Source organism: Patagioenas fasciata, chromosome 1, assembly GCF_037038585.1.
Source record: "Patagioenas fasciata isolate bPatFas1 chromosome 1, bPatFas1.hap1, whole genome shotgun sequence".
Classification (NCBI taxonomy): domain Eukaryota; kingdom Metazoa; phylum Chordata; class Aves; order Columbiformes; family Columbidae; genus Patagioenas; species Patagioenas fasciata.
The window spans coordinates 109,913,538-109,928,537 of NC_092520.1; the positions used below are offsets into that span (position 1 = coordinate 109,913,538).

General features: G+C 41.1%; 1 protein-coding gene across 1 annotated transcript in view; it reads right to left on the reverse strand.

Moving 5' to 3' along the window:
• Positions 1-265: 265 nt before the first annotated feature.
• Positions 266-15,000, reverse strand: part of GRPR (gastrin releasing peptide receptor) — a 31,921-nt gene continuing 17,186 nt past the window's right edge. Inside the window, exons 2-3 of the mRNA XM_071812752.1 lie at positions 12,889-13,240; positions 266-9,519 (exon numbers count right to left, since the gene is read on the reverse strand). Of these exons, the coding sequence (XP_071668853.1) occupies positions 9,127-9,519; positions 12,889-13,240 (745 nt within the window). The 3' untranslated portion in view covers positions 266-9,126. The remainder of the gene's footprint in view (positions 9,520-12,888; positions 13,241-15,000) is intronic.

The window sequence follows — 15,000 nt, forward strand, 5'->3', positions numbered from 1 at the left end:
TCAGTCTCCCGGCACTTCAACACATGCAGTGCTATAGGAAATCTTGCAATACTTTTCTCCATGCTTCAGGTTTTCCAAGGAGTAACAGAGACTTTCCAATTTGTGCACAATGTGCTACACTGAAAGCAACAAAAAAATTGAATGGGAGAGTATTGGACTCTATACCTTTTCACGTCAAATTCACAGTGAAAGGTCTGAGTTTTGATACCCCTACTGCCTGAAAATACCACTCAAATGCAGTATTCTGCTTATTTCATGGTGTTTATTATTGTAATACACTGATCACTTGCACAAAAAAGCAACATCAGAAACGGTGTTATGTAATAATTTATAGCAGAACTGTAACCAACAGGATGAAAAAAGAAATTCAAGCTTTAAATGATGGATAGAGCAAATGTGTTGAGAGAATTCCTTCAATAAACAGTCTTTTGTCAGTTACCTATACTGTTTATGCTTTAAATAACATTATTAATAGTAAGTCAAACATGAAGCAAACTGTGAGCAGCAATATAAATCTGAATTAAACAATACCAAGCAGAAGAAACCGAGGTATGAAAGACCCAAAAAACCCCCATTTGTTAGTTTGACTTTCTGTCCATGCAGCACTCTTACCCATGGTGTTGTTTGTAATGGGGATGTTTAAAAGCTTGGTGGAATGGAGTGATGACCTCAAGTGCAATAACGCTCAACAACAGCACTGTCCCCTTCAAGCTGCAATTGGTTCTTGGAGAGACAGAACTGTTATGTCACAGATGTTCGAAGTAATGTGGATGTTAAAGCAAAGGCCACTCACAGTTTCTTTCTGGTGAGCCAGATGCAAACCTCACTGATGCCAATGTAGCACAGGAGAGCTTCCATAACATGCCATTGTATTTTTCCTTTAATTAATGAAACTAATGCAGCTGAGTTTCACAGCCAATAATTGTTAGGCACATTCAATTATTCTAACACAATTGCTCTGAGACTTTTGTTTTTATAGGAGACACCGACTGCAGCTTTTCATGGCTGTTTATTGCTGTGGCCTCCTCTGTCCCCTGCTACATCTACAGCCCCCTCATGCTGCATCTGCATCTCTGTTGCTGCTGGTGGCAGAAATGGGAGTAACAAAAATTTATAAAAACCTCTGTCAAGTCCTTAGGGTCTGTACATCTGTTGTCAGTCCAGTGTTGATCACGGGAGCAAAATGAATCTGGGATGAGGATACTCACCAGGAAAAGATAAATCCTGTTTATTTGTGTGTTTTGTTTTATTTTGTGTGGTTTTTTGTTGTTGTTGGTTTTGGTTTTGGTCTAATGCTTGAAAATTGACAAAAAAAGCAAGTGAATAAAAATGCTTATGAAATGAGATTTTTTTTTTCTGACTGGAAAGCAACAAAAGCCTTCTTATTTTGTCTATCATGCTTTATTAGCTGTCAGCTTTGTGTATTTCAGTATTTAACTTTTGACAGAGTGCTCAGTTTGACTCCATATTTCTCTAGAGGCCATTTATGAGCATTTTTTAAATCATGGTATATAAAATCAGAAAATATATCCAAAGGCAAAGAAAAAACATCAAATTAAAATGCATTCTTTCACTTTTTGACTTTTTTTTTTCTTCTATATTTCATTCTAAATGTTATTTCAAGGAAGTGGAAACATTTAACATTTATGCAGATTTTCATTTGATGAGGGAATTAGTTTTCAGTGCTTTTCACACCAGACTACACAGCCTCTGGAAAAGAAAAAGAAATGCGTGTTTCAAGTAAAATAAACTGCCTTGCCTTTGTATACAACATTTGAAGGCATTTGCATTCTATACAGATGGCTGAATGCATACATACATTACTTTACAAAACAACAAATAATATTCATAGACGATACTAAATTTACACACACTATATGAAATATGTACAGCCTTGTAGTTCATAACAAAGCTTTTGCACACATGCACTTGGAAACTGATATGAAGCAGATTGTGTCTTCAGCTGTCTTCAGAGTGCACTGCTGGTAAAGCCAGTCTATGACATGTAACTAACTGCTTTTCTCTGTCATAATTTTTATAAAAAACAAACACTGTGTGGTCTTGTTAAGATATTTTTTAAGTGCATGTCAGAGTAATGGATTGCCAAGCTTCCTGAATCAAGTCCTGGCTTGTTCTAGACTGATATTTCTTCCAGGAGCAACCAATAGAACTGGAAATGCCCATCTGGACTTCAGTGTTCACCTGCCATTCATAGGGCTCTGCTTCTTGGAAACAGATCAGTTCCTCTTGAAGACTCCTAATCACTGAGTAAGGGAAGTGTTTTTAAAGTTTTTTTCAACCTAAACTCAATCCCTCAGATTGCAGAGCACAGTTTACCTATTCCCTGAAATGCAACACAACACTTACAGTAAGAAATGCACCTATCTTGCCCAAAGAGCACCACTTCTGGACATCAATCAGAGTAATCTCAAGGGATGACTGTGGTCATCAGGAGTGTATTCACAGCAAGTTCCCTCTATCATGCCAGTAGGGAGATATACAGCTCAGGGAGTCAGCCAAGGCCTGAACCACCATCTGAAGAGGTCTCCTATGTGCCTCATTAAGATGACTTGGGAATAAAAGCCCCTTTCTCCTTGTTAAACCACCTTAACACCCTGCCCAATGTGGCATCAGATGGTGGTGACAGGGCTGTAGGCAGCAGTTAGTAAGAAAAGGAGAATGGGGTATCGTGTTTGACCTTCTGCTGGCCAGCATGGAAGCATGGCAGGACAGCGAGGGGCCCTGGGATGAGACTTGTGAGAGGTGTGGTGGGACTTAGATGGACAGACATCAGCTATTTAAAAGTTAGGCATCTCACCTGCGCTTGTCATCTAGAATTGGTCTGAGTGCTGAGAGAAGGGATACTGTGTTTTGTGCGAAGGGAGGTGTCTGAAATAGGAGGTATGATGTGCACTGGATGTGCTTGTCCATCTCCAGTGGAGAAAAGATGGCAACTCGCTGAGGCTGGGTGCCTGATTTTTCAGGGCAACAGGTAGGAGAGAGGTACCTCACCTCTGGGGACTATGGTCAACTTTGTTGCTGACTTCTGGGGACAGTAGGCCATCCATTTCTATGTGCTTTGGCTTGGTACTAGGTGAGTCATAAAACATGGATGGAAACATCACTATTGTTTTGCAAAATTCGTTGAACTTTTTGGATGAGAAGACTTGTTTGAGAGGCAGGTGTTACAATCATTCTCTACCTCATGGTGCAGAGATTAGTGTCAAGACCAGCTCCCACTAAAAAATAACTGCAGGGGTATAGGGAGATGGTGGTGTGAACAGCTGTAATACACTGACTCCAGAGCTGGAAATGCTGACACAAACGCAAGGTCCGTCTACTTCAAGGCAACATACTGAATGGACCTGAGGGACTGACTTGCCTTGAAAACACACTTACAAAGAGATGTTCAGCATAAGTCAGGCTTTTTAACCATTCAGTATAATTAATTTTCATTAAGATAGATTAGATCCTTTATTTCAAAAGAATTCTATGTTTAATTCTCTTTAATCCATATCCACTTATGGTAAAATAATCAAACTAATCACAGAAATAATTTCAAGTAGCTATTTCGATAAACAGGCAATGAGGTACTTTAAAATGAGTTTTGGATGTGATTTTAGTATAAAATTAGATATACCCTTCTTTGATAATCTTAGCGTTAAGCAGAGTGCTATTCAGTCTCTGTTCTTAAAAGATTTTCCAATTGCAGTGATCAATTATTATGAAGTGCAAGGTAGTCACATAAATACTCATCCATTCACCTAGCAATGACAGATTTTCACATGGGGGATTCTTTCCAAAGGGGACTCTTTCATCCCTTTTGTGGCATGACCTGCATGGACACCTTATCTGGGTGAGGACTCATGGGTTAAGTGTGAATCCACATCCAACTCCATCAATTTCAAGGTATTGAGCCCTGCAAGGTGGCCTTTGCAGTTAAACTTTGAGCTCCCGAGGGAAACTGTTACAGACGACAAATAAGTTACAGGAGATCTGTAACATGGACCCAAGTTAACTGCACATGGGGTACTTGGAGTGTGATTTGGAGATGACTAGCACCTCTTCATCCAGCTGAAGTCAGGATGAGTAGGGACAAAACCCTGCCGGGTCTTTTGGGAAGAGAGAGGGGCTGGGGACAAGGTGGTCTTTTCAGAAGAGGTGTGTGGGCAGGCAGCTGGCGCAGGGCTGCTGGCTTTGGGGGAGCAGCCTGGCTGTGGCATGTGCGTGTTGGATAGGCCATGGGCAAAAGATATCATGTGCTAGGGAGGGCTGCAGCAAGAAAAGCTCATCCACCTCACCATCCACCACAGAGACCCAGTTGCAGGCTGGCTGGACTCTCTTGTGAGGGGTGTCTGTAGCTACCCAAGATGGAATTCATTTTATAGCCCAATGACAACTTTTCTGTTCCTAAAATTTCAGCTTACAGAATATCCAAATCAACTATCTCTTTACATGCACCTTTTTTTCAGGTTTAAAATATAGTATATCGTGTGTAAAGATGGTGTCATAAAAATAAAACAATAAAAAAGGAGTAAGAATAGCACAAATATTTCAGTAAAGGCAGAGAAAACTTTCTGTTTTAAATAATTCCATCTAAATATTTCCTCACCTCCTTGAACTGCTGCTCTATTCCTCTTGGAAAGGGCAATATAATAAATCTCTAATGATTTATTGTGAATGATACAGGTCTATCACCTGCCGTGATTTCCCAGGACGGAGAGGATGAACTTCTCTGTTATCATCATGGTGCCTAGCACTTAGGATGAGCCATGCAGCTAACATTCAGGGGATTGCTTACTGCTCAGATAAGCAGCACCAAGCTTCCCTTTAAAGAAGGTTGAAAGACAGGTTTTTCCCAACTGAATACACACAGATGGTTTTCTACTGTAAAAAAATTGTATTTTGTCAGAATAATGAGGAAGCAGGTATATTATTTCTGCCAAACCATGCATAAAACTCTGATCTTTCAGTTTTTTAACATTCATTCCATATAAATCAAGCTAATTGGGGGAATCAGGATTACGTGTATCAATAGCAAATATCCTGGTATTTTTTGTTAGGTAAACAGAAGCTCTTCAACTTTTTTTTTTTTTTTTTTGTTAAAACAAAAATTCATTACCTTATATATATTTTTTTTCCCAATAAAATAAATATTTGTGTTCAACAAATATTTCCATAAATAAATATTTGTGTTCAACAATACAACCCTTCCTGTCCACCAGGAGGCTTTTTTTTCTTGGCTACAACTATTGTTGCCATGCAGCAGAATCATGCATCTTTGATTTTTCATACTTAAACACTTCCTACAAGGCAATATTTGGAAACACTGCAACACAAATGTTCCTTGTAGGCAGTGCTGAGGAACTTCTAATCCTTTACCTGGTGTCAGTATTAGGAAATTTCTATACTTTTTGATGCTTTGTAGTAATTTTCCAAACTTATAAGAAATCATTTTAGACCCAAAATGTGCTGAATAATTCTAAACTAAAGCAAGAACAGCTGAAAGCTGTGGTTTACTCAGCATCGTCTCCCACTACATTCAGTGGGAGCAAAGGGAAATCAGGACTCTCAGGAAATTCAAATACATAATGAAGAACACTGTTTCATCTTATTCAGATTCTCCTGAGAAATCATGGACATAATTCAACATGTCCCTGTCAAATATCAGTTTCATATTTCACACCGATTCATATAATGACAGCTACATATTTTTAATAACCCTCTGACCTGTAGTACTTCTGACCAGGGGTGAGAGCATGACTGCGCTGCGGTAAATAGCAATACTCCCCTGGTGTGAAACGTACAGCATCCTGACCCAGAGACCATTTTTCCCCCACCCACACCCTGCAGCTGGTTGAACATGACACAACTGCCACGTGTCAGATGGAAGGACAGCGAAACCAAACCCAAAAGGCTATTTGGTTCCAGGAGAATTTCACATGTTTCCAGTTTTGGGGGTGTCTGGATCAGAACCAGAGAATTCCTCAGCCTCCCAGGAGCGAAGGATGTAGCGTGCAGCTCTGTAGCTGCCTGCCCAAGCAGAGGTTTTATCTTGGGCACTTTGAAAATATGTCAAACACATGAAATGCTTCAGACTATGCTCCAGGTTGAAAAAATCAGTGCGGCAGGTGTGCCAGCAAACACTGAGACAGATCTAGATAAGGGATTAGGCTGTTGCAGCAGTGTGAAGTACATCATGTTTTTGAAACCAAGGTAATGAGACAAGGAGTGGGAACAAAAAACAAAACAAAACAAAACAAAACCCCACAAATCGAAACCAACAAAACCAATTACAGCTACAAATATTTCAATTATGTGCTGGGAAATTTCAGAAAACTTTCTTGAATTGTCTTTTCATGACCTCGACTGCTGTATTGACATTTTTCATTGTTTTAATACAAGGATGAAACAGAAATCATTCCAACCTCAGATTTGCAATGTCTATGGTATTAAAAAAATACTGTAATTTTGTGAAATACATGCCAAAGTACTTTTTTTGCAAGGAACCCTTTTCAATTTTTTTTTTTTTTTTCACAGAACCACCTAATTTTCTTAGAGATATTAGAAGGGAGAACAGGAGTCTAAATAAAATTAAGAATGTTACTGAAAATTTACATCTCATCTGAAAAGACTTGGTTTAAATTGCTAAAAATTGAAATAAGTTGTAAGTATCTTAGATTCTGATGAAAGGATTACATTTTGCATGGAACTTTCCTGAATTTTTGCCTGTCACCTCTGAAGAGAAAACAATACTAAGAAAATTAAGCAATGGTGAAGCTGTGACACATGTGGACACCTGCAGCTGCAGCTCTGGAAAGCACTTTCCAGATCAGAGCCAAAACCATCTTTTCTTTCCTCCAAGGAGTCACTAACTCCGTTAGGAAGAAAACGATAAAATCAATAGCAGTTATTTAATCCCATGGTGCTGAATTTTCATAACTTTCCTGTGTTCAAAATAACATGTTTATCAGCGAGGTGGGGTGCGTATTCAGCTTAACCCTGAGGAAGCTATAGCAATGCTCTTTTCCTCATAGTTGTGATCTTCCCACATCACAGCTGTGCTCTCTCCTTCAGAAACAAAAATTCAGAAACTACCGGAGTCTCTTGTTCGTTATCAAACAGGAGGACACATCATGTAGCACAGATGGTGTGGCTGCTGCTGAAGTATGTAATTCCTGCTTGCCTTTGATTAAATTCTTTCAAGGCTGAAGAAAATATTCAACAAAAATTACTCAGGCCAGATAAAATTTTTTCATTTTGCAATTAGAAAGTAGCTCAAAACTTGACAAAACTTTATGAAATAGCTGCAGACTGGGCTTCTGGTACTGTATGTAGCTTCATGTTAAAGCTCAGGGGAAGGGCCATCCTGCTGAAACTTTCAGGAAATGAGGACCTCACATAGCCCAGTAAATTTAAATTTACATCATAGCTACCCAGTCGGCTAAGCAAGGGAATTGCCTCAGCTGTAAAATAACCCCATCACAACAGCGTTCAGGCTGATTGGGGCATGGGGGCACTCATGCCTGCAGGAGGGGGTGACACGGGTGGTGGTGCCCACAGATGGGGGGGAATAGGGCAAGACAGCCCTTATCAGCCCATCAGCATGGTGGTGTGGTCACAAGCTGAGCTCGTGTACCTGTGTGTTGAACCTCATACAGAGATGCCTCTTCCAAAGGCAAAATCAGTTAGAGTTTTCAGAGCTCTGCCTTTGGCATCACAGCCCTTTTGTGGTCCCTGGAGACAATAGCTCCCACCAGCATCCCTGGACAGCTGCAGATGCAGGGCTGAGTGTTTTTACACTGCACATAAGACTTCATCTACGTTCACAGAGCAAGTGCAACACAGAGTCTTACTAGTTTTCATTTTTCTTTTGCTGTGGTAAGGAAAAGGATTATCATCAGAGAGGATGAGGGCCATTAAAAACTCAATATTCTGCTACATTGATTGCTTTATGGCCTCATTTTGCAGCAGCTTCCTTTATCAGGTGTGCAGCTGCATTGCCTGTCCTATAGCCCACGCACTTCAAGAGTTTTTATCTGTGGGACACTGTGCTCCTGTTTCTGAAGAGCTGATACCTGGCACAGGAACTGCTCTGGAGTGAACATTACAGAAGACCTGCTTCTCCAGTCTGTTGTCCCATTTTAGCACTCTGTCTCCACAGATTTCTGTGAAGACAGAAGGGAAAAACCTGTGGCTTGTAAATCTAGGGTGTTTTACAAAGCACTACTGCATAAAGACAGATGTGCTTAATTTTCTGTTAATTACCTGCTCTTAACCAAAACTATCTAAAGTTTTGTGCTGCACTGTAGGTGTTAAACTTTTGCTATATCACACCTTGAAGACAGGAAGGGCAAATCAGTGAGGAAAATGCTTTGCTGTTTCCTCTACAACATGGCAAAAGCTCACACATTTGAAAACTGTAAACATATTCCAACTCACATTTATTCAGGTTACTGCTTTCACATTGATGTGGTGCAAGATACTGCTCATTTCAGATGAGTCTACTGATTTAGCCCAGTAAACTCTTGATATCTTTTATACCATGAATTAATACTGTACTCAGAACAATAATAAATACTTTTGAAGTCCATAAATGACCTACACTGAACTCATTTGTAAAAGTATTTACCTTATTTAAATGTATTTATTTTGGTGTCAAAATATATTACACCACAAACTACTGGATGCAACTGTTCTGACAAATTTTGTGCACCCAGTATGGAATTTGTCACTGCTGTAAGTCTGCCCAAGTTCAGAATTGAGCAGAAAGTAACAAAAAATCTGCAGAGCCAAACTAGATTTGATCTTAAGATGCTCACTTTGCTCTCAATAAAAGCAGCAGGTTTTGAAGCAACACAGCGCTTCCTGAGGAGTTCCTGTGGGCTGGTGCTTAATGATCTGCTGCTTTGGCAATGTCTCGGTCCAGGATGAGATGATGGATGCTTCAGCTTCAGCCCAGGATGAAATGTTGGATCCTTTAAGCTCCTCTGAGTTCTCTGAGCACATCAGACTTCCTTGCACACACGTGTGCATGTGTCTGTGTGTGTGCTACTCACCATCCCCATGGACCAAAACCAAGCAGCCACACCAGGTACGTGATGTGGTTGCCCCTGACTGTGCCCTTTAGACGTAGCCTTCGTGGCATACATGGTTGCCATTGATAAGGCTGAAGGTGGCCAGGGAATGGTTGGTGCTCTTGAGGGAGGTCATTCGTGTGGTGCTCCTGGCCATGCTCTGGGACCGGATGAGGAGTCGAGCTCTGCAGCAGAACAGCTGGTTGTTGAACTGTTTCCGAAAGCTCTTGCTGAGCAAGTAGAGAGCAAATGGGTTGACACACGAGTTAGTGAATGCCAGGATCCGAGCGCAGATGCTGGCAATGAAATGCAGCACTGAGGTGTCCACCTCTGAATAGTGGTAGGATCGGTATAAATAGATGATGTGAGTGGGGAGCCAGCAGAAGGCAAAGAGGCACACAAAGACCAGTACTGTCCTGGCCAGACGCTTACGTGATTCGATCTGTAAGAAGAAAGAGAAATGCAGATTAGCAGCTATTCCTAGTTCACATCAGTAGCTGTTTTTCCCAGTGCTGCAGCTTTGGGGCAAGTGCGTGTCAGGTGTAAAGACAGAGCAGGGCAACCTGGACCACAGGTTAACATAAACAGGGTCAAGAACCCTCCTTGTTTCTCCTCAGTCCCCTTCCCCTAAAAACAAGTAATTCTGAAAATTTATTACACAAGGAAGTAGTCGTTCCTTTCCTGTTTAGGTATAAAGCTCCAATGGTTTGTCATTTTGTAAAATCCAAGCTTAGGCAAAAAAAGTGCAGACACCTACATTAGTTATCCCCATATAATACACACGTTCTTACGTAATTTATATATATCAACTTATTACTATTGCTGTTGTTATTATTATTAATTATGGGGTAGGGGTCTGGCATATTTCACAGAACCTAGAGGCAGGACTTTCTGCCTTGGGGCCATATGGTATATGTACACAAAAGTGTTGCAAACAGCTCACGGTCCTTAGAGACCAGCTTCACTCAGAGGCCAAAAGAGCTGAAGAAACCAAGAGAGGAAAATCTGTACTTGGAGAAAGACGAAGGCAGAGGCAAGCTGGACCCTTCAGCTGAAAGAAGTGGGGACACAAGGAGAAGGCAGATGTAGGTGCTGAACAGGTGGATGACCACCCCTCAGCATAATTTGAGTTTTGTCAGGGAAAGGTGTTTTTACAGTGTCAGCTAGCACACAGCATAACCCTTATGCAAACTAGCCACACTTTTGTTTTACTTAAGTATACAGGCTTGGAGTCAACCCAAAAGTATTGCTCAACTGAGGGGAGCTGAGGTAAACTGTACCTTGTCTTTTGTCCACCAGCGCTGCACGCTAAGATATCCATGACACTGAAAAACACATCTTTCTTCCTAATGAAGACAAGATCCTGACAAAGGTCACCCGAAAGGAGAGGACAGACAGAGTTGCCCAGAAAGATGTGCTGAAATACACTGTTCCCTGGAAGAGGTTTTGCAGATAGATGTTTGTAGGCACAGAAAGTGTAACCACTAAATTTTCAGGGTTTCATAAATATTCTCTTCTCTGGTAATCCCTGCACATTTTTGCAGTCACTCCTAGGGAATTTGTTGCAGTTTGCTCCCTGTATTTGAGGAAAACCTGAATGGCCTGAAACTGCCCTTAGCCCCAGCCCTCTGCCCTTGTTCCTGCCCTGGTGCAGCTGTGGTGCCCCTCCTGGGACACTTCCCCATCCTCACTCCCCTTCCAAGCTGCACAGGCACATCAGAAACTCAACAGCTCACACAGGCTGATCTTTCCTCAGGGCAGCTGCAAGCAGGAAGAAGGCAGGAGAGACCTCACAAGACCGTTTTGACTTTATTTTGTGCCCCGTTAATGGTATCGACCAAAAATCAGCCATTGAGCTTGGGAAGGATTGACATGTACCAGATGATAATGTCTCCAGAGAGCAGGCTAAAAATTAAATCCTTAGAGGAAGGGTTCTCCTTGGCTAAACCATATATTCTTTTTAAATGTATCTTTAATTCGATATAGGGCTGTTGAGGCCACATCTGCACTATGAAGAAAGGAAGCAACGCAATAAAGAAATCGATATCAGTTATCTCAGATGGAGACCTATAGCTCCTGAATGCACTGCAGGATGGGAATGATGGACCAACGGTGCTAGACTGCAGCCTGGCCTATTGCTTTCTTTAGAGTTCTCTCCCCAAAACCAAAGGGGGGAAATGGCTTCTTTTACTACTTGTTTTATTGTTACTAATCTGAACAGTCACCAAATCAGCAGAAAAACAGCCTGCAGGGAAGAAAGATTTACACACATTCAGAAGTGGAAAAGGATAAGGATTTCATGGATCACACATCATTTAATGGGCAGAAAACACAGCTTTCCAGGCCTGCTGTTTCACTTTAGCAGCTGAAGGCCACATGAGATGATTGCATTAGGTCAGCCCAAGGTGGAGATGTCAGTTGGGTGCAATTATGTGGACCTTTGTTCAGCTGTAGAGTGGCTTGTGTCAGTTCAGTTTAGGTTGAAGCACAGCTCAGTTGAAAGGAAGAGGTAAGGTAAATAAGGTAAATAAGTCAAGGTAAATAAGTTTTCTTTTTAGAAATCAGTTACTTTGCTGTTACTTTCTTACTTGGACAACCTAAGTCTCAGTTGTACTCAAATTTGAGCACTCACCTGAAACACCCAGTTGCTCATGCAGGATTTGGATTTCCCCCCTGAAGAGGACTCTTTCTTTCTTTTCTGCAAAGATCACACCAACCACAAGGCACACAGCTTCAGTGCATCTGTGAGGACCCCACACTGTCTTGCTCCTTCCTCCCTCTTGGGCACTCTGCACCTGCTACTGTTCTCTTCTGGTCTTCAGTCCTCAGGTCTCCCTCTAGACTGTACTGGTTTCTGAACATGGCACAGCACCAGCAGATGAAAGCTGGAGTCGTGGCGAGCACAGGAGGCATTGCCACTCTCCAGGGGTAGCTGTGTACCTCCCTGACTGACTAGTTCTCCTGGCCCTGCGGTTCCCTTGCAGAAGGAACTTTCTCCACCTCCACTCTTCCGCTGCTGGGTCCCATTTAGAATCATTTTGGTTGGAATCAGGATCATTGAGTCCAACCATCAACCCATCACTGTCACTAAAACATATCTCTAAGAACATCATCTACGTGCCTTTTAAACACCTCCAGGGATGGTGACTCAATCTCTTTTCCGGGCAGCCTGTTCCAGTGCCTGACAACCCTTTATGTGAAGAAATGTTTCCTAATATCCAATCTGAGACCCCTTGGCACAACATGAGACCATTTCCTCTTGTCCAATCACTTGTTATTTGAGAGAAGAGACTAACCCTCTCCTAGAGAGTGATAAGGTCTCCCCTTGACCTCCTTTTCTTTGTTTTTCAGTCCAGAGGACTGAATTACAGAGCCAGAATTTCCCACTCTGTGAAGAGGGGCTGCTTCATGGAGCAAGACTTCATCCAAGGTCCTCTCTCTGACAAAGTAACTTTGATGAATTTTGCTTTCCTACTGTGTCAGCCCTCAGCTCCAGTCTCCAGACACCATTCCCAGCTCTGCCTCTTTCCCTGCATACCAGTCAATACCTTCCCAGGCTTTGGCATGGGTCTCCTGCTGTGTTTGCCATGGTAAACACCCTGCCAAACCCTTTGAACTTAGAAACTGGATAAGATGCTTTGCCCGTTAAGAGCTGTGACATGGCTTGTGCCAACCATTCTTTTAGCCCACCTAATCTGTTAACATTAGCACAACAGATGCAGTCTATCCCAGTGCAAATTTCCCTGTATGCACATTCTTTACTCCCAGATTCATGGGGAATGTAGATTTTTGAAGAAAGTTAAATCTCTACCTGTTTCCTCACATGCACGTTTCCTTCCACAGGGATGTTGTATGCACTCCGGATCAAATTCTTAGCAATGAAATAATAATATACTGAAATGACAGATAGAGGAATGATATAAAAGATCAAAAATGATGCCATTGAGTGAATTTTAGGATGCAGCCCATCAGAATGTGGGTAAGGAGCACAGCTGACAAAGGTTCTGTTAGTCCCTTTTTCATGGAAAGGGTGCAGATCTGAAAACACTGCTTCAGGTATAGCAAGCAACATGGATACAATCCATATTATAGCAGCTCTCACACAAATCTTCATCAGTGCATGGGATGCTTGGATCTCCATTGGCCTTACTATAGCTTTATACCTAAAAAAAAAAAAAAAAAAACAAAAAAAAAGAAAAAATTATTTATTGACCTCAAATCTCAGGCATTACATTCTTACATTCTTCCTTGTCCCTTCCATTTATAAAACAAAGAAACAAACAAACAAAATCCTTCTTTATTCAAGAACCTGATTTTTTTTCTGGTATTTAAAGTTTCAATGTTTTCAACAGATTTCTCATTTTAAGCCAGAGACACCTGTCATGGGTCAATTCAGTTTCATGTGTATCAATTCTGAGTTCGTTAAATTTGTAATCAACCCAACAAGGCACGGTGTTGCTTGACATTAATATGTATGTGTACAAATAACATTAAAAGGAAGTGCAATCATAAACTTCTCTTCAAAAACATACAGCAGTTCACACCCATTCCAAGAACAGTGTTGAAAGAAACTGGAAAGAGGTTTTGCCACGCATTTTCTTTTGAACTGCGAGTACGCTGGCATCCTGCAAACTGACTGTTATATTTTCTTAAGCTGCAAAGAGTATGTTGCCCATTTTAGTTGCTGTTTGGTGGTGTAGCTGGCAATTAAGAGTTGTTCATACCTCAATGGACCCAGGCTAAGTAGCCAGAGCTGCTAAGTGACCTTCCTGAAGAAAATAATATTCTTACTTACTATGCTAGATATGTAGATGATGGTTTTGTTTTTTTATTTGAAATTTCGTTTTTCACTATTTCAGCCTTTCAGAAAATCAAACTTTAGAATCCAAGAATATGAAAGAAGCAAACTTATTTGAACCTGATGTGTGTCATGAAAGGACCAGAAAACAGAAGAGCTTCTTGTTTGCTGGAGCCCTGCTCTGGCAGGAATATACACTCCAACTAAATCATGATTAGCCTACATATTAAAGGAACATGGCAGAAGAAAAAAAAAATACAATTAGAAAGAAATATCTACAGGTTTCACAAGTTATTATTTAGGGTCATTATTATAACAATTTTGATCTGTTGGTTGTTTTTTCCAGGATCTACCTCACACTGCCCACAGTCCATTTGGTACCTGTCAGCTCTCTGGGAATTGATGGGTGCCTCAATCCCAGGCTGTCCCAGCCCACTTTTCGCATGGCAGGGTACATCCCCCATTCCCATGGGACTGCTCCAGAGTCCCTTTCTAATCTCCTATCAGGATCCTGGCGCCTTCAGCCAGACAAATTGGGCACTGGGGTGGGAGCAGAGGTAACAAGAATACCAAACTGCCAGAAACCAAGGGGTGTGAAGCGGGGTCTATCTGCCTGGCAGCCCAAACCAGAGACACTTCATGTACCTGATTGATTCCCTACATACTGTAGACCACAGCATTCTAAAGCTCGGCATTTCAGAGAATACTCTGTCAGTCCTGCACTGTTTTAACCCGGTAATTGCCTTATTTGCAGGATAAGCACATATTAGAATTCTAGTTGTAAGCAATACCCTGTTCACCATACTACCCCTTCTTTCCATGTGCATACATATCTATATACACAACTGTATACACATGTGTATATGTGTACACATATACACATGTGTATGTGTGTATATCTGTGTGTGTCTTTTATATACATACACATTTATGTCCATATGTTTTATACAGATGCATGTATATACAGGTATAAATAAATACATACATACTTACATTTGCATTTATTTATATTTATCTGGACACCTCATTCATGTATTTATGTATCTGGACATCTCATAATTTGCAGGTGTTTCTTTTTACAATCCCACAGGTGTTTTGTCTGGGTGATCTTTCCTTTAATGAACT